At 37.5% G+C, this 26,848-nt stretch overlaps 1 protein-coding gene across 1 annotated transcript; it reads right to left on the bottom strand.

Moving 5' to 3' along the window:
• Window positions 1–64: 64 nt before the first annotated feature.
• On the bottom strand, window positions 65–26,833 carry LOC128982034 (glucosamine-6-phosphate isomerase-like; the record flags this gene model as incomplete). Its single annotated transcript, XM_054401073.1, has 5 exons — window positions 26,754–26,833; window positions 13,429–13,569; window positions 12,430–12,560; window positions 5,480–5,581; window positions 65–247 (listed from the first exon to the last, which is right to left on the bottom strand). Coding segments are annotated over exons 3-5 (409 nt in total), but the record flags the coding sequence as incomplete, so codon positions are not given.
• Between the last annotated feature and the right edge of the window lie 15 nt (window positions 26,834–26,848).

Here is a 26,848-nt window from a genome sequence, read left to right as displayed (position 1 = left end):
CATTCATGTAAATTTAGAGGATATGTTTTCAACTTATAAATATATTTTGAGGTGGCCTACTTACCCCCAATGAACAAATGCACTCCGCCGGCCTCAGTTATCTTGGCCTCGAAGCTGGCACACTCGGCCGCCAGATCTGTTGCATTGCCGTCCAAGATGTGCACGTTGCTCGGCTCTATGTCAATGTGCTTGAAGAAGTTGTTAAACATGTAGAAATGGTAACTTTCAGGGTGGTCCCTTGGCAACCCTGCCAAACAATGAATCATCATGTGTGTTTTACTGTTGTCTATGTGTTAAAATGAATAAACTAAGAAATCTAGAAAAATTGTTCTGGAAGTCAATTCAAATTCTTTCCTATCATAAATTATATTAAATGTATATAGATTGAAGTTTTGTTACAAGATGGGATTGATAGAAAAATAATTACGATTGAAATCACAAAAGAAATAAAAGTAACAAAATATATTTTTAAGTTATTATTAATAATAACAAAACCCCCAAACAATTTTCTCTCAGCGCCCATGGTGTGATCAATTTTTTTTTTTAAGTCAATTCAGTTTCCAGTGTGTCTAGCTTTCCAGCTAGCAAGGACTATTCCAGTTCCAGGTTCAAATTTTAAATTTCCAAGACAAAATTTGCCGCTGAAAAAAACAATACTTCTGTGATCATCATGTCAACACTTCTGGTTATTTCCTACAATCGTGGAAATAACTGGGTTACTTTGCCACAATCGCTGTAACACTCGTGATGATTTCTTGCGATGTCGGACATCCGTAAACTTATCTTAAAATCCCAAAAAAACCTTTGGATTATTTCCCACGATCGCAGTAATAATAATTATTTAGAGGTGGGCCATTACTTCCGATCTTGACAAAATCCATGTTAATTTCTCGCGATCACGGGAACACATGTGATAATGCCTTTCGATCGCGGCAATATCTTTTTATCTTCCCGGTGATCATGTCAACACCATCGATTATTTCTCATGATCGCAGTAATAATAATTATTTAGAGGTGGGCCGATACCGATACTCGATACCAAAATACTCTCACTCAATACTTGCCTGTTTTGGGTTCGATACCGATACTGATTACTGACACTGAACTGTATGAATCGGTGCGGATTAAGTTAGTTCAGAGGGGGTAAATTGCCGTTACGAATCCTAGCTGTTTGCCTACTTAGTAGTAGAGACAACCTTATTGGCTAGTTTTCAACTCTAGGGATGATACTTGGTTTGGTTGATCACCACTGCGAGCGCTAGTGTCCTTGGCATTTTAATAGACACGATCTCATTGACTCACCTACTGCCCTGCGACGACGATCAACCAATCACGTACTATATTTTAGCGACATTGAAACTTGGATTGTTGTTGAACGCCGCACCGAGTGCTAGTGTCTTTACTAACTTATTAGAACCTTTCTCATTGGCTGGTTTTGAATCGGAGGACGACAATAAACCAATCACCGTTAGCGTTTTAGAGATGCAGTAGCCCTGTTATATGCACGATCGGGGTGTTGCAGTTACAGTGTATGTTGTATGATCCATACGTATGTTGACTGTTGAGGTTATGTTATTGTTTTTTCACATTGGTTCTAATTGAATTTCTTTTGATTTTAGTTAATGAATGATATAGTTTTTTTTTATTTAATATGAGTAAGCATAAAAGTAATGTGTGGGCCTTTTTAATTTTATTAGTGAAAGTAGTGATGTGACAAAATGTAAACTGTTCAAAAAAGATATTTCTTGTGGGGGTAAGTCTTGTGCGACTTCTAACCACATTAAACATCTGAAACTTCACCATCAACGTTAATTTTTCTAGAGGAAATTGAACAAACCAACAGTTGGGGAAGAAAATATAGGCCTAGGCCAAGATGAAAGTGTAGATGATCCCAACAAATTACAATTTGTTGTGCTTTTTCTTGTGTTTCAAATAGGGTTTGTTTAAATCATACATAACACACTAATACAGGTACAAAAATGTGTATGTATAAACAAAGATATTCTGCTTATTTAGCGTTGACAATAAATGTGTTCATATTAAAATTAATGTTTTATTTGATTCCAGCTAATATTTTGATAGGTATCGGAAGTATCGGTATCGATAGGTATCGAGAGTACTTTGGTGGTATCGGTATTGGTATCGACGATTTTTGGTATCGGCCCATCTTTTATTATAATATACCTTATAGAAATAACACACAACACAAATTATAATATACAACGATCGTGATAACAGCTGTGATGATTTACTATATCAGGGCAACATCCACAATCATCTCCAGGGTTTATTTCAACTCCTGCAACTATTTTTTTTTGTTTGCGGCCATATCTCAAATCATCTTATAATCGTGGCGAAATTCGTGAAGATTCCCCGTGATCGTGACAGCAGTCGTGATCACTACTTACAGTCGTGATTACTACTGCCCCAGAGGGGAGGTAACTGTTCGGTGTTGGAACCAGCACTTCAGGTAAGGCCACAGCTATGGACGACTGGGATCGCCAGCCCTTAGGGGAGCCCTCAGTGACATTCCTCCATCCAGGATGGTGGGTGTTTAGCTCTCAGAGTGTAATTCTCTCACCTACCTGTGGCTGTGGTTCTATGGGCCTGCCCTGCCTGTTGTGTACGACTGACATTTTGTGAGGCATATCTTTGGCTCTGGAAGTAGCCTCTTCCTGGGAGGTGAAAGACGGGCAATTGCTAAGCCCCCAAAGGGGAGGTAACTGTACGGTGTTGGAATCGGCATTTCAAGTAGGCCATAGTCATGTACGTCTGGGAAACGCCAGCCCCTTAGGGGGAGCCCCCAGTGACATTCCTCCATCCAGGTTGGTGGGGTGTTTAGCTCTCGGAGAGGTGGAAGTGCGCCATCAATTCTCCCAACTACCTGTGACTATGGTCCTATGGGTTTCGGCCTGCTTGCTTTGTGCGACCAACATTTTGTGTGGCAAATCCTCGACTTTGGAAGTAGCCTTTCCTGGAGGTGAAATCGGGCAAGTACCGTAAGCTCACGGGGACACTCTAGGGGAACGGAACTTTCCGCAGTGTGAGGGCAACGGCAGTGCGCACTCCATCAGCCAATCCCTGTCTCTGAGCCCGGAAGGTATGGTTATCTAGAGTGTGGGGGGTTCTCCATGGAACCTCAATTGAGTTAAGGGTGTCGCCACCTTTGGTGGATAGGTTCATCTGGGTGGGTTCCACTTCTATACCTGCCTCCTTTTGGGAAACCCTGATGGCCCGGCAATGATATTGGGTTAGATGGGCAAATGAAGTAGATCGGTAGATAAATAGATAAATAGTAGATAAATAGATCGGGTGCTGGGATCAAGCCCGCTGGGGGTATCTGGGGATCTATCGCCCTAGTTATCCCTGGTTTCCCAGCGAATGGGATGGCCTCGATCGGATAGTGGTGTAAATAGGAGGTTGGGACGGTCCCCTTCCTCCTGGCTTTGATGGCGGGTTATGGCCTGTCAGGGATTAGATAGGTCCCGAGTGTCGCTTGCACTATGTTGCGTCCATGTACTCCATCATGGTTTGTCGGGGTCTCGGCCCTGGGGGAACCCAGTTGGAGGGACGTAAGACCAAGTAACCGGTATCCCTAGTTAGGATTGAGGGGCAACCCTCTTTCCGAAGGGTTGCTCCGGCAGCCGGTGGGCCTGATGACCTTAAGTCATCCACCCATGGTGTGTCTAAGGTTGGTGCGTATGCTCCGGCCTACACCATGGGGCCCGGGTATGTTTAATTATAGGTACCGGGTTGCAGCCGGGGGGCTTTGGCTCTTTCAACACAAAACAAAACTAAACCAAAAGAAACGAAACAAAAACTAAACGAAACCTGATTACTACTTGCCATCTCTTTAACGTCAGATACAGTAACGTTGTAAACACGATTGCGGCTAAATCTGTAAAAGTTTCTTGCAACACACGTGATGATTTCCTGCGATCGCGGAATCAGCAATGATCATTTCTTGCAATCTCAGCAAAGTCCCTTATTCGTAATAGTTTCTGCCGCGATCGCGATTTTCCAACAAGATAGATCAAGCAAGACAAGATAAATCTGTGATTTCGGGCAGATTTATCAGTTACTATTCAAACATTTAAATTTCCCAGTTCTTTACAAAATTCACATACAATTCAAATTTTTTTCCCACTTATCAAAATTGATGTACAATTACCAGTTTTCGGTTTCCAGGTCGGCTGAACCGGTTTTTTACCAAATAAACAAAAGAAGATTTAAGATTTATAACAAAAGTCAAGATGGAGTTACTATACTAAATATCTAAAAGATACAATAGCTAAAGGTCAAGTTTGGGGGATTTTAATAACCCAAGCTCCAGGCAGGGACATATTGAACTATCTGCCGCCTCTAGGCAGCGAAGTTTGCCGCCCCCTCCCCCCACCACTCGTCAGCGCTCTCTCCGACATCATTAAAGATTACCGCAATACACTCCCTGTCAGCTGATTTTGTAAGAAATTAATCGGCAATTGCATGCTGCATCAACAAATCTAATAACATTTTGAGACCTTTTTACAGACGTTTTTTCATGCAAAATGCGATCCTGTTTTGGATACAAGGAATACAATGTTGTTGTGTCCAATCAAAAGAGTCATATAAACGCGTTTTGCGGCTAAAAAACAAGTCTGCATAGAATTTTTCTTATAACGTTTTTCGTTAAACAATTTTAGTCAGATATGCAATCACAAAGACGTTTATTTGCAAAACTGTTTTATTTTATGAATTGAAATGGAAAAAAGTAAGTAGATCTGACTAAAAGTGTTTGCAAATATCCTTAACGCTATGACTATATCTACATTTGGAAAATTTGATTGAAGATCTTCTTCTCTGATTTCCTTCAAAAGCCTCAGCGGAGTGATTTTGTTAGGATTTTTCTTGGACATTTGGCTTCAAGTTCGAGTTTAATATCAGTTTTGTTTTTCATATTAGCTGGTGTTTTCATTATTTTTTAAGTCTTGCCTTGACACTTTCAATATAGGATTTAAAGTGTACAACCTCATAAAAGAAGCTATCTTCAACATCTGATAAGTGATGAGATCGATCACCAGCTCACATCAGTATTCTTATCTTACATCAGTATGTCCATATTACAGATGCCATACATGCCGCTGCGTAGTAACGATTGAAAGCATGGGGAGCCGCAACGTGTTTGCCAGACCAACAGGGCAGCACGGAAAACACAATAAATGATCAACTTTGACTTTAATATGTTCTAAAATAATTTTATACTCTAAGTATTTAAAATAGCATTTTTTTTGTTCTCAAAATTAATTGCTACAATATATTTTTTTTATATTAAACCCTCCTTTCTAATTATTTATCCTCCAAAATTTTGCCGCTCCCTAAAATCTGTCGCCCTAGACACGCGCCTAGTCCGCCTATTCAGAAATATGGCCCTGGCTCCAGGACAGAAGTCCATATCTATAACCAACTCCGACTCTAGCAAATAGGTACAAGTAAAACATACCAACATACTCATCCATGTTGAAGGTTTTAACATATTTGAAGGATATTTTGCCATTTTTGTAGAACTCTATGAGCTTCTTATACATTCCAAGTGGAGTTCCTCCTGAAACAAATAAAGTTTCATGCAATTATTATCACTAGAAAAAAAACCCGCCGCAGCAAACCTGCAGACTAAGCAAATTTACATTTTCCTGGCTGGATTTCTACTAAGATATTCCCTTAAAATTGTCTGATTTATTTCCTACTAGCTGGCCCGACAGACGTCGTCCTGTCCTAATGTGGTTTTATGTTAATGCTCGTTCATTTTCAAGATGAGCTCGTTCGCATGGCTCAATTACGTCCTGGTTGAAGTTCGTTCACCATGTTCACTCACCTTTACATTAATTAAACTATTATAAAAATTTGTTATAATTTGTAAAAATTTGTTATAAATTTGTTATAGTTGTTGTTTGTCGTTCGCTGCGCTCACTTGCATCAGGTTAGCTTGTTCGCTACGCTAACTCGCCTACAGGTTGAATTTCGTTCGCTAAGCTTACTCACCTTTTAGTTGCAAATTAGCTGTGTCATAAATTAAAAAATTTATAAATAAAAATACTTTTTAAAAATGCCACGTTTTTAAACGCACTAAAAAGTATAAAATAATTTATAAAATGTTGAGAGAATAAATACTTGTAAGATTTAAAACGAAAAACGTGGGGCGCATGCTGATTTACAATTAACTTCACTTATTGAACTATTATGATCTATTGCATGCCCCCCACGTTTTTCGTTTTAAATCTTACAAGTATTTATTCTCTCAACATTTTATAAATTATTTTATACTATTTAGTGTGTTTAAAAACGTGGCATTTTTTAAAAGTATTTTTATTTATAAATTATTAACTAGTTTTTAGTCTTTAATGTGTAAATATGTTAAATCTATTTTATATAGCCTCTTAATACATAACCAAAACCCAAAACCTTTTTATCTGTAATCACATGTTTTATCTTTACTTTGAAATGATTGTTTTATATTTTTAGAATATCTCGGGAGTAGAACCTGTACCTCTTAACCTCTGCTCTTCTAACTGTCAAATTTAAGTATTTACAGCTGACTTAAATTAATTTTGTTAACATATGTTTTATTTACATTTTATTTCTAACATGTGTTCAAACTATTATTTTGTTTACTTGTTGAATTGTTTATGTTTACTTACAGATTGTGATTTAATAAAAACTTACTTTCTATTTTCTTATACAAAATGTGAACTTTTATTAGTAAAATTAGTGGAATCAACAATGGCGACGAGTAAAATGGTAAGTAGAAAAGAATTTGACTTATGTCTAAAGAATAGGAAATAGAACTACGCTTGAACAAACTCAAGGAGGATTTACCAGCATGTGAACATTCTCAAGATACATGCACTTACTACACAGATAAACTTTTAGCAATATGGGCTGAAATTGAAGTTACACAGTCAAATATTGAACTTCACACAAATTCAGTAGAAAGTGAATTAGAAATTCGATGGCAGTTAGAAGAAATATATAAAGAGATACGGACATTCCTTGAAGCAGAAAAGAAAAAGTACGATACACATACAGCAATTTCTGCTTCTGCAACATGTCAAAATGTATCTAATATTCCTTTCCAGCCGTATACACCAGAGGAAAGTTTTCAAAACTTCACTCGACGCTTTGAAAACTACGCAAAATTACGGGGAAACTTAAGTCCAAAAGTCAAAGTGGATTTATTTTTACAGGCAATCACCCCACAAATACATGAACAGCTATACGATCTTTGCATACCAGATGACCCACATAACAAGCAATATGAGGAATTGATTCAAATGTTAATGGCTCAACTAGAACCAAAACCCAGTATTTGGGCTCGTCAGCACAAATTTACGACACGTACCCAATTATGTAACGTATCTGTACAAGCATACGCTAATGCTCTTAGAAAGCTCAGTGTAGAATGTCAGTTTACTTGTACAAGTTGTAATGAATCTGTATCTGAAATTCTACTTCGAATGCAGTTTGTCAGGGGACTAAAAGACTCTGAAATACGTCTTCAACTTCTTCAAGATAAACTATTGCAACCTTTTAAAGAAGTAGTCGAAAAGGCTGCTACATTGGAACTAGCAAAAAGTGAGAGCAGAATAGTAAAAACAAATGAGAATCAAGAGGAAGTACACCAAGTAAAAAGCAAGAACAAACAACCAGATAGGAAACTATGTAAATCTAACAATATACAACTCTCTAAGTATCAAACTCGATTGGAGAAACTGAGGAACAAATGCTATAGATGTGGTGATGATTCACATAGAGCACATCAATGCAAGTTCAAAAATGCAGAATGCAACTCTTGTAAACGTTTTGGTCAATTAGCAAGAGTATGTCTAAGAAAACCAAACAAAGAAGTAAAACAATCAGATGAAACCGCAGAAAATACAAGCGATGATGACACTCATGAAATTTACCAACTTCATTCAAAATCAAATGACAAGTTTATGCTCGAGGTAAAAGTGGAAGGACGACTCATGACAATGGAATTAGATACAGGAGCGGCTCTTAGCATCGTATCATATGATACATTTAGGCTCTTAAACTCTTCAAAAAGGATTTTCAAGACAAATGTTCAACTCAAAACATACACTGGGGAAATAATCAATCCTAGAGGAGTTGTTTTTGTAAATGTTCAGTATAAAGATCAAGGTTTTGTTGGAAAACTGTACATTGTTAACAAGTGTGTAGACTCTATATTCGGAAGAGAATGGATAAGAGAGATTCAACTTGATGCAGCTGACATACATTCATTAAATTCAAGTGAAAACGAAAACATTCAAGAACTAGATGATTTGATGATTCGATACGAAGACATTTTCAAAGAAGGCATTGGGAAAATACCAAACGAAAAGGGTCATTTTAATGTCAAAGACGAAACCCAGCCAATTTACATCAAACCTAGACACATGCCATATGCATTACAAGAAAAAGTAGAGAAGGAACTTGAAAGACTGGAGACTTTGGGTATAATCACACGTGTCGAATCATCCGATTGGGGGACACCCATTGTGCCGGTTGTCATACCCAATGGTTCAGTCAGAATATGTGCTGACTACAAGGTGACTTTGAACAAAGTTATTAAAGACGAACATTACCCTATACCTCGGATCGATGATATCATGTCAAAGACGCATTGTGGAAAGATATTTTGTACTCTTGATATCAGTAACGCATACTTGCACATGGAGATGGACGAAGACAGTGCCATCATGCAAACGATCAGTACTCATAAAGGGCTGTTTAAAGTGAACAGACTAATGTAAAAGTGGCACCCTTGTTATGGCAAAGATTCATGGACAAAACACTACATAACATAGAAGGCGTACAATGTTTCTTTGACGACGTAATTGTCCAAGGATCTAACAGGACACAGCTTCTTCGCCGACTGGAACAGGTGTTTGAACGACTGAAGTTAAATGATTTGAGGTTAAATAGAGAAAAGTGTAAGTTTTTCCAGAACAAAATTGAGTACTTAGGTCATGTGATCGATAGCAAAGGACTACACAAGTCAGATGCTAAAATACAGAGCATTTTAAAATGTAAAAGACCAGAAAACGTAACTGAACTCCGAACTTTCCTAGGCCTTGCGAATTATTACAACAAATTCATAAAGAATTTGGCTACACTGCTACATCCTTTGAATTGGCTGCTACGAAAAGGAAACACTTTTACATGGAGCTCTGCTTGTGAACAGAGTTTTCTGAAGATTAAGGAAATTATTACAAGTGATGACGTGTTGGTACACTTTGATCCTAGCTTGCCACTGGTCTTAGCTACTGATGCTTCGCCTGTAGGTGTAGGAGCCGTTCTTTCGCACCGCTATAGGGATGGAACAGACAGGCCAATTGCCTTCGCCTCTCGATCTTTATCAAAATCAGAACAAAAATACTCTCAAATCGATAAGGAAGCCTTGGGAATATATTGGGGCCTGAAAAAGTTTTTCCCGTTTTGTTATGGCCGCAAATTTACTTTGATCACAGATCACAAACCTCTAGTGTCAATTTTTAATCCATCAAAGACCTTACCAACAATCTCGGCAACACGGATATTCAACTATGCTCACTTTCTCTCCGGGTTCGACTATGATATAGAGTACAGGCAAACCGCTCATCATTGCAATGCAGATTATCTCTCTCGATTCCCTATCGAAGTTGTACAAGATCATTCTGTAGATGACCTCTCGAAGTACCACATAAATCAACTGGAAACACTCAATATCAACAGTACTGTGGTGGCTAAGGAAACTCTCAACGATGCTGTTTTGGGTCCAGTCCTACAGGCCTTGAAATCAGGACAATCTGTTGAACAATACGGATTTCACGATAACGAGCTGTCCATTCAAGATGATTGTGTACTGAAGGGCTGGAGAGTCATGATACCTCAATCTCTCAGACCTCATGTGCTTCAAGAACTACACGTAGCTCATTTAGGAGAAATAAAAATGAAGGCTTTAGCTCGCAGTTTTTGCTGGTGGAAAAGTATAGACAAGGATATTGAACAGATGGTAGCTGAATGTCGACAATGCATTGAAAAATGCAACAACCCGAGAAAAACTATCCATCCATGGGAACAACCTTCTAATCCATGGGAGAGGGTGCACATTGATTTCTTAGGACCAACAGATGGCCAACAATACCTGATATTAGTGGATGTCTTTAGTAAGTGGGTGGATGTGATACAGACAAAAACAACTACAAGTACATGGACTGTCCAAGAATTACGGAAAATCTTCTCAACTTTTGGGTTTCTTCACATCTTAGTTTCAGATAATGGAAGACAGTTTGTATCTCAAGAGTTCAAAAACTTCATGAATGAATGTGGGATTATTCACAGAACAACGGCACCATACCATCCAAACTCAAACGGCCAGGCTGAAAGGTACGTGCAGACTGTCAAGAAGGCGTTAAAATCCATGGAGGGAGAAAAGGGTACACTGCAAAATAAAATCCAAAGACTTCTAATGCAACTCAGGCAATCCCCGAATTCAACTGGTACATCAGCATATCACCTCATGTTTGGAAGGAGTGTACGAACAAACCTCGCAATAATTGTTCCAACATTAGAACCGAACAAATATCAGAAGAAGGGAGTCCAAGTCGGTATAAAAAGGAATTTCAAAGTTGGAGATAAAGTGCAAGCGCGGGAATATGTAAATGGTTCGTCCAAGTGGTATTCGGGGTATATAACTCAAAAGCAAGGACATGTAATGTACGTAGTTCAGCTGGAAGATGGACGAATAATAAGAAGACATGTTGACCAGCTGATTCTTCGTAAAGTGCCGCAGCACAGTAAATAGAGGAGGAGGTGTTAACATATGTTTTATTTACATTTTATTTCTAACATGTGTTCAAACTATTATTTTGTTTACTTGTTGAATTGTTTATGTTTACTTACAGATTGTGATTTAATAAAAACTTACCTTCTATTTTCTTATACAAAATGTGAAATTTTATTAGTAAAATTAGTGGAATCAACAAATTTATATGTTTACATTCTTTTAAAATGTAAAAATGGAAAATTTGGAAGCTAAAGGGGCGTAGCCCAAGGGAAATATTAAAATTAAATTATATAATATTGCATTGTCATCCATTTGTGAGCTATGTTTCAAGTTTCAAGTCTCTAGCTCATCGGGAACTTCGTTTAAAATTGATAACAAAATTTGTAGGAAAGCGAGCTAATAAAAACAAGCCCATGGGGCGTAGTCCAAGGGAAATATGAAAATTAAATGATAATATTGCATTGTCTTCCATTTGTGAGCTATGTTTCAAGTTTCAAGTCTCTAGCTCGTCGGGAAGTTAGTATAAAATTGATTTCAAAATTTGTACCGGACAAGAAAGCGAGCTAATAAAAACGTTTTAAAAATAATAGTGTTGTACCCTGTTGGTAAACCTATTAACTTTTTAATGCTATTGAACATTACAGAATAAAATTGAACCAGCTGTTAAGATTCTTTAATTCCATTTAAATATGAATACTCATAAGGTTAACACGGGAAACTCCCTTTTGACGGATCTGCACCAAACTTCACACAAACCATCCTTGAATAATGTTTAACAATGCCTGAAAGTTTCATTACAATCTGTCAAAGCGGTTTCGGAGTCCATAAAGGACAAACAAACAAACATACATACATTGGATTTTATATAGGTATATAGACTCGCCCCAGGCCCCATAGCTGTTAGTAGTCATTAGTATACAGCTAATCCAGCTAGCTGTTAGTCGTCATTAGTATACAGCTAATCCAGCTAGCTGTTAGTCGTCATTAGTAGATTAGAGTTAAGTTGTAACAAAGCAAGAAGTGAAACCGTCAATATTAAGTTATATAAGTTAACTTCGAGCTCGACCTTAAGGAACACCTCATAAAAAAATCATTTTTTAAGTTGCGGTAAGAGAGTATGTTAGTTAAGTATTTTTACAACTGAGTTGTAAAGTAAATCGGTCCCAGGTCTAGGTCTTACCATGACCTACGGTAATAGTTTATTCCCCATATGGGAAATTTGCTAAAAACAAAAATAGTATCAGGGTGTTGTGATATTATTTTGGCCACTGACAAATAAATTGGATAAGATTGGAATTTACGGTGCCACCGTCATATTTGAAAGCATGCAATATTTGTATTTTAGGGGAGGATGAGTGAATGATGAGTGTTGAATAAGATGACATCTTTGTCACTGACTAAGATCTGCTGGTTCTTCAGCTAGGGTCAGTTATTAAAAGCACAATGATCAAGAACATGTTGGTCCAGTTTTAAACTGTTAAAACTTTTGTATCTTTTCAGGATTTAACTGGCATCCGTCTGATTACTATGTGGTTACTAAAACCAATCCAGCTACCCTGCTATTCTAAATTGATGTAAATCCATAGTGCTATTACAGCAGCCCAGTATTATTTTATATGCCTCACCTGTAGGCAAGCCAAGGACAAAATACTTGTCAGGCCCGGGCTTGAAGTCCTTGATCTTCTTGAGTACATACTTGGCTGACCACTCTGCTACTTGAGCTGTATTGTCTAGAATCACCAACCTCATACTTGATCTGTCAACATAATTTACAAACTTGATGCAAAAAATGGCCAATCTAATAGTCTAATATTTGTTTCTTTTACAAAAATAATTGTTATAAGTACACTAAACTCATACATCTGTAATAAAAAGTGGACAGGAAGATTTTATTTGTTAATTTTTCAAAGTTTGGTTATTGATAATAGTGATTTACTTTATTATAATCATAACACATTTTCCGGCTGAATATAAATAGTGAAGAATAGAGTTAGATGATCTTTCACTGACTAGCCTAGTTATTTATTATTATCATGAAGGTAGATAGTAGGAATATACTATTCCTGAAATGTATATGATCTAATAACAACAACTGCGATTATTAATTGTAAAATGTATAAAAATATTCTTATTGAAAATAGGTCAAAATAATATCCAAGGCAAGGATAATATTATAGTAATATTGTAAATATAATATAGTACAACATTTCAAATATTTATTCAATTTATATAGGCCTATTGTACCATCAACAACATGAGTAAATATTTAAATAAGTTAAATCAAATTAAAAAGAAAAAGAATCTAACAAAATTTAATTGGCAAAGTTAGGGCCACATTGCAAGTTCTTACACTCAACACGTTAGCATTCCATACAGGTATTATTTCATTGAAAAGGTATTAAAAAGTACAGGTAGGGGCCTAATTAATAAAGAGGAAATACTAATACAATGTTTTTTTATTGAAAATTATATAAACTCAAATTAATTTTTGTAGGAAAATCACCCCAGAGTTGATTTCTAGATTAATGCAGGTAAAAATTGTAAAAAACTTAAAAATAATAAATATTGTTGCACTGTTGGGAAAATGATAACATTTTTATTAAAGATCTAGGCCTAACACTCACAGTTAGTTGTTGTCAGCCCGCGGTGCAGTGTGACTGGAGGTAAACTCTGGGCCAGGAGTTGTACTGGTTGATGGATGACCTACTTCCACAGAGACCAGCTGATAACCTTGCTGTAATCAGGCCATTGACACCTCCGCCCAGCTGTAAACAATACATTGGACTCTTGTTTACCCAAACTCATTTAATGCTTTACACACGTGTTTTATAAACTATTCAAACTGTATGGAAAGTAAATAAAAATAGTCTAATAACACTTGATACATATATTTACACTTATACTGTTAAGTTACAAGACGGTAAAATAATACAAGACAACACATAATATGATGTGACATAATATGATGCAAGACGGTTGGTATAAGGACATGGAAGTTCACCTGATAAACGGTAAGGATGTTCCTTTCTGTAGACTTAGTTACAAGTTTAATGGAGAATTATGCAACAGTTTTCGATGATGATCACGGAGAAATTAAGAACATGTCACTTGATTTAATTTTAAAGGATCAGACAACTCCAGTTTTCTGTAAGGCTAGGAACGTGCCTTATGCTCTTCGTGGGGCTGTAGAACAAGAACTCGAAGATTTGCAAAAATCGGGTGTCATTTACCCGGTCACTAAAACATACTGTTTACTGTTTTATGAAATGGCGACCATACATAGTAGGTATTTTAAGCCAAGTATGAATGGAGATGTGTGTAGGATGAGTGGCGCGATCTTGTAGTCTTGTTAGTGACTAAGGCCGACATTCCTTAGACACAGCTGTTAATTAATAGCCAATACAGCTAATGGCAACTAAGGGACCTACAGTTTATAGTGGAATCCGAACCACATTTTTCCTTGGTATATACGAATTTGTCTAATTATCAGGATAGTACTGCGGAATGGAGCACCCCAATTGTAGTTGTTCCTAAGCCTAACAATGGTGTTCGCATTTGTGGCGACTTCAAGGTAACGTTGAACCCTAACTTGCGAACTGACTATTATCCTCTGCCAAATCCTGAGGATATTTTAAGTAAAATTTCCAGAGCGAAATTTTTCTCTAAACTCGATTTACGCTCTGCCTACAGCCAGCTTAGAGTTAATAAACAATCTCAAGAGTTATTAACTATCAACACTCACAAAGGTCTTTTTAGGTACGCCTTTTTGCCATATGGTATTACCAGTGCCGGTGCCTTGTTTCAAGCCACCATGGACAAAATTCTGTTTGGTCCGGATGACACTTACTGCTATTTGGATGACATTCTGATTTTTAGTAAAACGATTAAAGAAATGAAGACAAAAGTTGAAGCAGTGTTGAAGAGACTGTTGGAGTACGGAGTCAAAGTTAACAATTCTAAGAGTGAACTGTTCAAAAAGAGTATCACATTTTTAGGTTTTCGCCTGGATGAGAACAGAATCCACCAGAGCGAGCAACTCATTGAAGCTATTGCAACTGCACCTAGGCCCCAAAATCTAACTCAATTGAGGTCATATCTAGGACTAATCAATTTTTATGGAAAATTTTTGCCTAACCTATCTACCCTACTTCACCCTTTGTATAGGCTACTTAACCAAGATGTCAAATGGTTTTGGTGTAATCAATGTGACAAGGCGTTTGAAGAGAGTAAGCGCCTGTTGTTAAGGGATAATGTGCTGATGCCTTTGACCCCAGTCAGGACATAGTGGTCACGTGCGATAGTTCTCACTACGGTGTAGGCTGTGCCATATCACATGCCTTACCTAACGGCTCAGAGCGTCCGATTGCGTTTGCTTCACGGACCCTCACTAAATGCGAGGAAAAATATAGCCAGATAGAAAAGGAAGCCCTCGCAGTAAAAAAGTTCCACAACTTTCTTTACGCTAGAAAATTCACATTGGTGACCGACCATCGACCCTTGATCTTCCTTCTGGCCAAACTAAGGGAATCCCCACTCTTGCTGCTGCTCGGATCCAGAGATGGGCATTGACATTATGAAATGAAAAAAATGAAATGAAAAAGTGCTTTATTAACAAAAAAATAAACTGCATAAATACATATGAACTTATAACTAAACATAATCTTCTGCATAACAACAACAAAATTACTAAAAACAGCACATTACAGCAATGGTCATAAGACCGTCTGCCGGGTTGACAACATTTTATTTTATACAACAAAAAATGTGAAATATTTCTAATAAGCTGTAATATGTATATTGTTTTGCTGCTAGACATTGAATTCTAAAACCAAATCCCACCTATACTTCCAAGCCTCTTTAAGAAAATTTGCCAGCGAACGCCAATCCTTACCTTTAAGAAAATTTATAAACTCTGAGCGAGTTAAAACAGGTTTCAATAGCCATTTATTTCTAATTTGTGTTAAAATTGGACAACGAGCAACAAAATGATAAGTGTCCTCATTCTCATTTAGATTACACAAAGAACATATAAAATTAGCGTCTGTCATCCAAGGTTTAAAATTTAAGGAAATAGTCTCTGTCCTTACTTTGAATACCCATCGTCTAACAATATCAGGAACGTTATCTGATAGATATCCATTATCTCCAAGGTCAAGATTCAGTGAAGCATAAGTTGTGTGGTATCGTGAGGCCAATGCCGCCTGGACTAACCCCCGCCTGCTCTCCCCCCTTACTGCCTCTACTCAGGGCCGCCCCGAGGGCAGGGCGAGCGGGGCGACCGCCCTGGGCGCCGCAGCTAGGGGGGCGCCGCGGCTTTGGAAGGTAAAAAAATTAACAACGTTATCGGCAAACTGCATACAAATATTTTACCGGAAACTCGCAAACATGTAATCAATGACAATGACTATTAAAAAAAAAGGCAATATATAGCTTTCTTTTTATTCATAAAATAAATACCGTTATTTAATATACAACTCGTACTATTACTACTTTTACGTCTGGCATGTGACTTAAAAATTGGCAATACTGCGAGTCCAAGACACTCAATGCGTATTCGCGACGCCCCACATACACTTGCTTGTTTCTAACCTGAAAGCTCAACAAACTCACGTCAACTCATAGTAGTTTTGTGCTGTCCGTTGTCAGTCGTAGCATAGATAAAACAAAACATTGTATATGTTTTATCTATGGTCGTAGATTCAATGTTTTTAGTAATTTAGTTCAGTTTAGTTGTTACATTTATAAAGAATACTATGCAAAACGTTAGATATCGATATATCGGATGTTGGGTCTAATGACAGTTGACGCAAACCCCCCAAATACCTTTTTTGGGGAGGGGCGAAAATTTAAATCTCGCCCCGGGCGTCTATTACCCTTGGGGCGGCCCTGCCTCTACTACTGATAACAGGTGTCGCTGGGTATCCTCAATGGAATTCACATCAAAGGATAATTCAATTCCATGTTTACTTCCAAGACCCTTCCAATCTCTGCTCCAATAAATATTTTCGCTGATTATTTTCTTTGCTAATTTATTTGGTAGACGGTTCGGCGGCAGTGACAGAGCATGTATGATGTAACGAGCATGCATGCTGAGTGTATAAATGTACTCTTTTTCTAGTCCAGTTTCGAGATACAATGCATAGTTGGGAGTATTTTTTGCCAATCCTAAAATTTTCTTTACAAAATAACAAAGAGTCCCATCTACATAATCACTTCCCATATTTGACACCCATAACAAAGAGTTGATCTGACAATTGAAAAATAAATAGTGAATTTTTTACTTAAAGGTACATTTTTGTTATTTAGAAATGTATTCCAAATACTGTTAATTGCTAATTTTGAAGAGCTGCACTTGTGTTTTAAATGCAAACCCCAGGATAGTTTAGAATTTAAGTTTATTCCCAAATATTTATAATCATTAACCACATCGATTCGTTCACCTCGAAAATACCATTTGTCATTTTTCCTCAGTTTCCCTCCTTTCCTAAAAACCATAATCTTTGACTTACTTAAATTCACAGTCAAGTTCCATTGTTGACAATATCTCTCAAGGTCATTTATCATTAACTGCAGACTGGTTCCCGTCGGAGCCATCAACACAATGTCGTCAGCATATAACAAAGCCTTAATTTGAACATCTCCAAAAATGCAGCCTCCACTTAATGAATCTATAATGTCATTTACAAATAAGTTAAAACATAAAGGACTCAAAACATCTCCTTGTTTTAGACCGAGGCCTGTTTCAAAGTAGTCTGTTATTCCATCTTTACACCAGACAGCTGACGAAGTACCATTATATAAATCCATTAAAACGCGTAACATATGCGTAGAAATACCAAGACATGATAACTTATAAAACAAAGCATTTCTATCTATTGTATCGAAAGCTGCAGTAAAATCTACAAAAAAAGTATATAATTTACCCTTTTTTTTACTGAGACACAATTTTGCAGCATTTGAAAGAATAAAAACATTATCAATTGTCGAATAGCCACTCCTGAAACCAGCTTGATATTCACACAGCTTATCATGATCTGTTATCCAAAGATTTAATCTGTTGTGCAGTAAACTTGTGTATAACTTAGCTACGCAATCTATAAATGATAAACCCCTATAATTTTGAGCAATGTTTTTATCACCTTTCTTAAACAGAGGATAGATAATTGATTGTTTAAAACTTTTCGGTACTTTATTAGTTTTGAAAATATTGTTATAAAAATTCAGCAACTTAACTAAAAATGACTCTGAACCATTTTTAAAGAACTCGTAGGGTATTCCGTCAGCTCCTGGTGCCTTACCATTCTTTACTTTCAATAAAACTGTTTTTAATTCGTTCAAATTAAATTCTTTATCTAGAAAGTCGTCTTGAATAAGAGGAAGCGCATAACAGACATTGGCTGACAGCAGGGGCGGGTTCAAGAGACTCTTAAAGTGTTCTAACCATTCGTTTGGGCTGACTTGACCACCTGTATTAGGACTTTGAATCTTAAAACTATTTATAAGTTTCCATAAACATTTACTGTCTTTAGCCTGAGTCAAAGATAAATACATATTGTCAAAGTAAGCAGTTTTTTTTGCTTTAAGTAAATTTTTTAATGATCTGTTGGCCTCAATATACTCATTTTTTATCTCAATTTCATCGCTTTTTCTGTACTTTCTCAATAGTTTAAACACATTGTGCCTAGCTTTAGCGCACTGTAAGTCAAACCATGGCTGTTTCCTTGCAAACTTGAAAGAGTTATTTGTATTTGACTTTACTTGTTTAACATGAGCTGACTCTGTAATGCATTGAATGAGACTCTTAACACTTCTTTCCTCGTCTATGTCCAATTGTAAATTTAAAGCAGCAGTGTGTATTCTTTCCTTAAAATTAAAATCATCAAAATTGGTCCACTTTAATCTTGGAAGTAAAGATAAAACTTGTCCCTCGACTCTGGAATCTAATTCTTTCCTTATCTTAAGAGTTAATTGTATTGGCAAGTGATCTGACCCAATGTACTCTATTATCTTAAAATCACTAACTATTTGTAAACAATGAATTGAAACAAGTGCTAAGTCTATCACTGACGCTCCCAATTTATTTACAAAAGTAAATTCGCCCTTAGAATCACACTTTGTTCTCCCATTCAATACAAGTAATCCAAAATCATCACACATTTCTAAAAATTTTTTCCCATTTACATTTAAAACTGTATCTTTTGACTTTCGATCATAATTTAGGCATGCATTGGTCAGTATATTAGTATCTTCAGTAATGTTTTGCTCACTAGAAATTTGACTGTTTAGATCTCCAATTACGATTAAATTTTTACCATTGTTACCATGGATTATTTCATACAAATTTTCAAAATCATTTTCCCAAGTGCTATAATTCAAATAAATTGGCAAAATAATAAATTCTCTATTATAGTTTTCTTCCAGTAACTTAAAAGCAGTTATATTTCTAAAATATTCAAACTTAATATTATTGAAGAATTTTGACTGTTTATTTATTCCTAAAACTATACCACCTGACTGTCTACCTAGTGTTGCATTTCTTACTGCAAATTTAAGATCTATCTTAAAGTTAACTAGTCTTTTTAAAACTAAATCATGTTGCTCGTGATTAATAAATGTTTCTTGTAAAAAAATTAAATCATACTCATTGACAAAATCTATAAATAAATTATCCTCTAGCTTATTTTTAAGTCCACAAACATTGTATGCTAATATACTAAGTTCCTTGTTCGCTCTGAAAGTAGTGACACTTACAGGATCGGCGTCCACTCCCTAGACCTTGGCACCTGGAGATGAAGCCATGGACTCCACCGGCGATACTGTCGGTGTCGGTTTGGTCGTACCCGCCGCCGTCGACACGTGCTGCTGCTCCCTCGCCACTTTCGTCGCCTCCGCGTACGTTGTTCTCACACCTGGGTTGCGGTCTGTCCTCTTCCCAGGGCCCTTCTCAGCGAGATTCTTAAGAAAATCCGTGAAGTCCTTGCCGAGGATGTGTAGTAGCTTCTGCCCTCCGTCTTCTCTCCCAGCCATCAATTTATTCTCCTCCCAGGTGAAGCGAGTGTTCTCCACCTTCAGATGGTCGTGGACGATCGGCATTCTGAGCATTTCTGAGAACCCCAGCAATGAAGACAAAAGTTGAAGCAGTGTTGAAGAGACTGTTGGAGTACGGAGTCAAAGTTAACAATTCTAAGAGTGAACTGTTCAAAAAGAGTATCACATTTTTAGGTTTTCGCCTGGATGAGAACAGAATCCACCAGAGCGAGCAACTCATTGAAGCTATTGCAACTGCACCTAGGCCCCAAAATCTAACTCAATTGAGGTCATATCTACGACTAATCAATTTTTATGGAAAATTTTTGCCTAACCTATCTACCCTACTTCACCCTTTGTATAGGCTACTTAACCAAGATGTCAAATGGTTTTGGTGTAATCAATGTGACAAGGCGTTTGAAGAGAGTAAGCGCCTGTTGTTAAGGGATAATGTGCTGATGCCTTTGACCCCAGTCAGGACATAGTGGTCACGTGCGATAGTTCTCACTACGGTGTAGGCTGTGCCATATCACATGCCTTACCTAACGGCTCAGAGCGTCCGATTGCATTTGCTTCACGGACCCTCACTAAATGCGAGGAAAAATATAGCCAGATAGAAAAGGAAGCCCTCGCAGTAAAAAAGTTCCACAACTTTCTAGAAACTCGCTAGAAAATTCACATTGGTGACCGACCATCGACCCTTGATCTTCCTTCTGGCCAAACTAAGGGAATCCCCACTCTTGCTGCTGCTCGGATCCAGAGATGGGCATTGACATTAACTGCTTACCAATATGAAATAAGGTATCGTAAAGGTTCAGAAATTCAAAATGCTAACACATTGTCCCATTTACCGAGCAAGGCGACTGATGATGAAGGATCAATTGCGTTCTTCTCTTCAACTTATGAGCTTCCAATAACATCTAAGGAAATTGCAACCGCTTCAAAGTTTGACCCTACCCTATCAAGAGTGTTAGAATATAGAACAAACGGATGGCCTAACTTCGTTGAAGATAAAGATCTTTCCCCTTACCTCAACAAAAGCTCCCAATTGTCGGTGGAACCATAGATAAAACATACTCCCTTAGTAAATTAGTCATCCTAATGGAACAGCTGAAGCCAATTTTATTGTTAGTTCTGTACGTCCAACTATAGAGGTTATGTTTTGTTTACAATTTGTTTCTTGTTATTGCAGTCATTTAAAACCTCGTTTAACCTAATAAAACGATATAATCATAAACAATAACTGGTCTCCTAGTTATATAACCAAAAAGTAAAGCACAACTCATGAAAATAACCCTAAAATAATAGAAACAAAATGTTGTCTACACTAGCGATCAGTGTGGACGTACATGAACTAGAAGCAAAAAAAAAGCTTCAAAATTTACAATGGGATGAGGAGTCTACTTGTGTTGCTTAGTCTATGGTGGAACGAGGCTGCATTTTATGGGGGAGTAGAGTGGTTGTCCCTCCGACACATCGCAAAGAAATATTGCTTTTGCTACATAACGAACATCCGGGGGAGTCCCGAATGAAGACTCTAGCCTGAAGCTTTGTGTGGTGGCCAGGAATGGATTCTGAAATTCAAGATACCATCAAAGATTGTTCAATCTGCCAGAAAACTCGGAAATCTGCTCCACTCGCACCGCTACAGACATGGTCATGGCCTAAATTCACATAGCAACGAGTCCACTTGGACTTTGCTTTATACGAAGGGAAAGACTTTTTAATCCTAGTTGATGGACATTCGAAATGGATCGAAATATTCTATATGATGACCACTACCTCAAAACAAACTATTGAGAAAATACGTCATTGCTTTGCAGCCTTTGGCTTGCCTTCTACCATGGTTACGGATGGAGGACCTCAATTTACTTCGCTTGAATTCCGAGAATTTGTTGAATCAAATGGTATTCACCACATTTTATCACCGGCCTATCACCCTGCATCAAACGGCTTAGCCGAACGAGCAGTGCAAACTGTCAAGGAAGCCTTCCTCAAACAAATGCTCCATGATACCAAGCATAACACGACCCGCTCTCTACAACACCGAATTGATTAATTTTTGTTTACTTACCGTACCGGAACACCCCTCACTCTACCACAGGCATATCACCATCTGAAGCAATATACAAATTCAAGCCTAGGACTCATCTTAGCCTCTTGAAGCCACACTCATTGCCTCAACGAATGCAAGATGAACAAGAAATCCTAGTAAAAGAGGCCAACAAGTACAGAGGCCAAGCTCATTCCTTTGAAGTAGGAGCAGCAGTGTATGTTTGTACTGTACGTAACGAGAAAGTAAATTGGCAGCCAGGTATCATTACTAAGGTTATAAGTCCGGTAACCTACTTAGTTAAAGTAGAGGGCCGCATTCGGTTTGTTCATGCAGACCACTTGAGGAGTAACCCATCAGGCCAAGATGACGATGACGACATTGTGATCCAATTTCCCAGGGAATTATATGAAAAAGCTCAAAAGGTCGTAACACCTCAAACGACACCTGAGAAAACCTCTGACCATGATAGTTCTCCTACCATTTCAAGACCAATTTCATCACAGAGACTTGTTAGTCCAAGACAATCACCACAACAGAGGAACAATAGTAATATTATGGAAAAGGTAGAAGAGCCTTAGTTTAGTTTCCTACGATTATCAGGAAACAGACATTCTAAGAACAATAGCATAATGGGCTATAGGGACTAAAATGAACTTTGTACCTGTCCGCCCTATAACCCATCAGAGGATGAAGCCAAGCGATAAGAGGCAGTCTCAGTCATGATCCAGGTACGTGAAGACCTATGCTAATGTTCTCAGTATATTTAACTAGCTGTAACCCGCGGGCTTTGCCCCGTTTAACTTCTTAATTTTCAAGATTATCTCGTTCGCATGGCTCAATCACGTCCTGGTTGAAGTTTGTTCGCTACGCTCACTCACCTTTAGGTTGGAGCTCGTTCGCTAAGCTCACTCACCTTTAGGTTGGAGCTCGTTCGCTGCGCTCACTTGCCTTCAGGTTAGCTCGTTCGCTACGCTAACTCGCCTCCAGGTTGAAGTTCGTTCGCTACGCTCACTCACCTTTTGGTTGCAAATTAGCTGTTGTCATAAATGTAAAAGAAATAATAGTGCTCCACCCTGTTGGTAATCCTTGTAACTTTAATGCTATTCAACATCATAGAACAGAACCAACTCGTTTAATTGAAAAAGCTGTTAAGATTCAATAATTCCATTTCTCATAAGGTTAACATGGGAAACTCCAGAGCCACTGGGGCGGAGCCCGAAAGGATTTTTGAAATAAGAATACGCCTATATGTTAATCGGGAATGTGAGCTATCATCATGCCAAATTTCAGCCCAATCCGACAAGTATTTTTCGCGTTCACTTGTCACAAACATACATCCATACATCCAAACTTTCTCATTTATAATATTAGTAGGACAAACATACATCCATACATCCAAACTTTCTCATTTATAATATTAGTAGGATATTTGTGCATTTGCCATAAGCAGAGTTTTACCTTAAACATATGTTCATTCCGGGTATAATAGTAAATAAGCAAAAAAAAGACGGTGGTAAGTGATGATCGAATTTGATTGGACACTCCAATCATCACTAGACCTGAGAGATGAATGTCAAGAATCTTGATTGCTTCCCTACTTATGTCCTACAGGCAACTGGAAGTCAGGGCCGATTTACCGAATAGGCATGGTAGGCACTTGCCTAGGCAATAATTGGCTTTTTTGGGGGGCGCCAAAAAATTGGAAAATAAAAAAAATTGATGGTTGTATTTGCATGATCGCGATTAACTTCTGATAATTCCTACCGGCCGTGTAGACATCGTAACTGTCTCCCGCGTTTGAGGCAAAATTCTGACTATTTTCCACGGTTGTGTAGACATAACTATTACCTTCCATAATCGCAGCAATATATGAACATATCCCGCGGTTGTGAGGAGATTATCATCGTCTACCACAAATGAGGCAAAATTATGATCACCCCTCGCGGCCATGAAGACATCATTAATCGTCCCCCGTGGTCGTTTGTACATAGTAATCGCCTCCCGCGATTGCGGCAAAATAATAATCATTTCCTGCCATCTTGTGGAGATCATCATCGTGTTCCGCAAATGAGACAAAATTCAGATCTTTTCCTGCGGTCGCATGGACATTATGATCGTCTTGCGCTATCGAGATAAAATACTGATCACCCCTAGTGACCTTGAAGACATAATTATATCGTACCCTGAGGTCACTTGTACATAGTCATTGCCTCCCGCTATTGCGGCAAAATGGTAATCATCTCCCACTCCCTCAGCCATGTATTGTATAGATCATCGTCTTCCGCAAATGAGACAAAATTTGGATCTTTTTCCACGGTCATGTGGACATTATCATCGTCTTGCGCGATCGCGGCATAATTCTGATCATCCCTCACGGACGTGTAGAAATTATTACTGTATCTCCCGCGGTCCTGTAGATATCGTAATCCTCTCTAACGGTTGCGAAGACATCGTAATTATTGTTTCAAAATTATATCAAATTATTGCGGCAAAATATTAATTACATTCCGCAGTTGTGTGGCGATCATCATCGTCTTCCGGAATCGCGGCAAAATTCTTGCTGTTTCAGTTTTTGTTGTTCGTGTGGACATTATCATCGTCTTACGTGATCGCGGCAATATTCGGATCATCCCTCGCACCCGTGTGTAGACATATTGTCGTCTACCGGGGTCACGGAAACGTCACTGTTGTCATTGCGATCGCTAGGTGGATATACAAAATTCACGCATAATTGCCGGTTAAAAAAAACTCAAGCATAATTCCCGGATTTCTATGTATACAGAATGTTGTGAGATAATCTGTGTAAATGGTGTGAATTGATCTGTGTAGCTTTATTACTGACCAAGATCAGCTGTTTTATCAGCCAGGGTAATTTATTTAAAGCCAAATGATCACTACTAATCAAATGGAATCGGTTTAAAGTCGGGTGTTTTCCATAGAAAGGATTCAGCTGCGACTATCTAGAGTCACAATAATGTCTTATATTCCTTTTTACATTTATAAATGTTTTCATTTCTTTGACCGTTACATTTGTCCATTTTCTAAATCTCGAGTTTGGGCTCAAGGTGTCACGATTTTTTTGGAAAAAACTGTCAACATATGCATTTGTTTTTGTCTAGTAATAAGCTGCCAAAATTATAGGTAGTTAGAAACAATAGCAAATAGGCTAGAGAGGCACTATTTCTTGGTGAAATGTCTTTACAGGTTGAATTTGTCTAGCCCTAAACTCAGGGCTTATGTCCGTCGGTTCCTCTGGGGGATAAACCTTAACCCTCGGTTCTACTGTAGGAGCAAGAACAATAGGAGTTAGTGTAGAATTACCTGCTACATCTAATTGTATATTTCTGTTTAATTCTTTCCTCTCAGATGTTTTAATTCACTAGAATTTGGTTGGACTGTAACCGTTATCACTACCACTTGAGAAGCCTGTTGCCGAGCTTTTAGAGTCAGATTCATACGGTGGAATGTCAAATTCAAAGTCACTTACGGGATCATCAGCATCTTCTACCACTTCAGATTCATCACTAACATCATCATCAAGATAACGTCTAATGTCACTGCAATTCATTTTACAATATTACACTACGCAAACGCTAATACACAACTAAGTGAACGCGGTGACTCACTAGCAGAAGCAGACACATCTTTCGTTGTTTACATTACATAGAACATGCAGTAAGCATCGAGAGACAGGCATTGGCAGAAAGATCGTAGTCTGCCGATTACAGATATCTCCCTGTGAATTAGAGAAGACTATTAACGAATAACATATGTGAACCCGTTCTTTACCATTTCCATAGTTCATTCCTTTGTTTACTCACTCACCATTGATTTAAGAAACATAGTAACATAGTTACAGACATTTCTTTAATTTTAGAAATAAGAGTTTACTGTGAACACTTAGTTGAATGTATATTCTTCTTGGTTTAAATAAAGTAGCAGGGTAGCTAAAAACAACCACTAAATTTATCAGAATGTCAAAAAATCTATGTTGAGGGAGAGTTCACTTATTTTAAGTAAGGCCTAATGACACAACTCTGTTGTATGAACATGTAAGTGAATAATTATTACTGTAAGTACCGGTACCTGTGAAAAAAGTAAACGATATAACCAAACCCAGCTCAGTACAACCCAATTGAATAATTAACTAACTATAGTAAGTATTAGAAAATCTATTATAAAAATCAAAGGGTAGACTTCCCTATCTGTTGTCAAAAACGACCGAATGAAAATATCAATCGACATATATCGATTATTTCATTTGATATATCGGGGTACAGTTTCTTAACTGGGCTACGCTAATATTGATTGAAACTATCAAGTTGAAAATATTGATTAATAATCGATATTTTTAAATATATCTGTCATAAAATAAAACTAACCTAACCTAACCAACCAAACTTGCTGATGGTGAAAAAATCGCATGAAGGTTTACTAATCGAATCGATAGTTTCAATCGATATTAACGTAGCCCAGTTAAGAAACTGTACCCATCGTTTGGTTAGTTAGGATGAAATAATCAATATATCGAATAATTTTTCATTTGGTTGTTTTTGACAACAGATACAAAGTGTACCTAAATCAAACTAACTGGTATTTTAGTCTTTTATCGAAATTATTTTGCTTTATTTCATAACAAAATGTAATAATAATTGTGTAGATAGATGTAGCTTTATAAGTCAGGCTAACAAAACATTGGCGGCCTATTTCTAAACTTGCGAGATTGACAACTGTTTAGGTTACCTATGCCCTACCATAAATGGTACTTAGGCCAGATGAATTTGATGCAAAGTCTGTGAATCCAAATAAAAATTGTGTGATTGAGTAAAATTAAAAATTAAATCATGTTAATTTTAAATTTATAACCTGCTCAGTCCTTGATACAAAACAATAATAGTAACAGATAAGCGACAAAGACACCGACAACACTGAAATGAACTCTCGACTCCGACTGGACTGAC

The sequence above is a fragment of the Macrosteles quadrilineatus genome, unplaced genomic scaffold (assembly GCF_028750875.1).
Source record: "Macrosteles quadrilineatus isolate MER2022 unplaced genomic scaffold, UCM_ALF_1.0 Scaffold_83__1_contigs__length_474695, whole genome shotgun sequence".
Taxonomy (NCBI): Eukaryota; Metazoa; Arthropoda; class Insecta; order Hemiptera; family Cicadellidae; genus Macrosteles; species Macrosteles quadrilineatus.
Note: the sequence above shows the minus strand (reverse complement) of the source record. Positions and strands in the feature narration are given on the sequence as shown.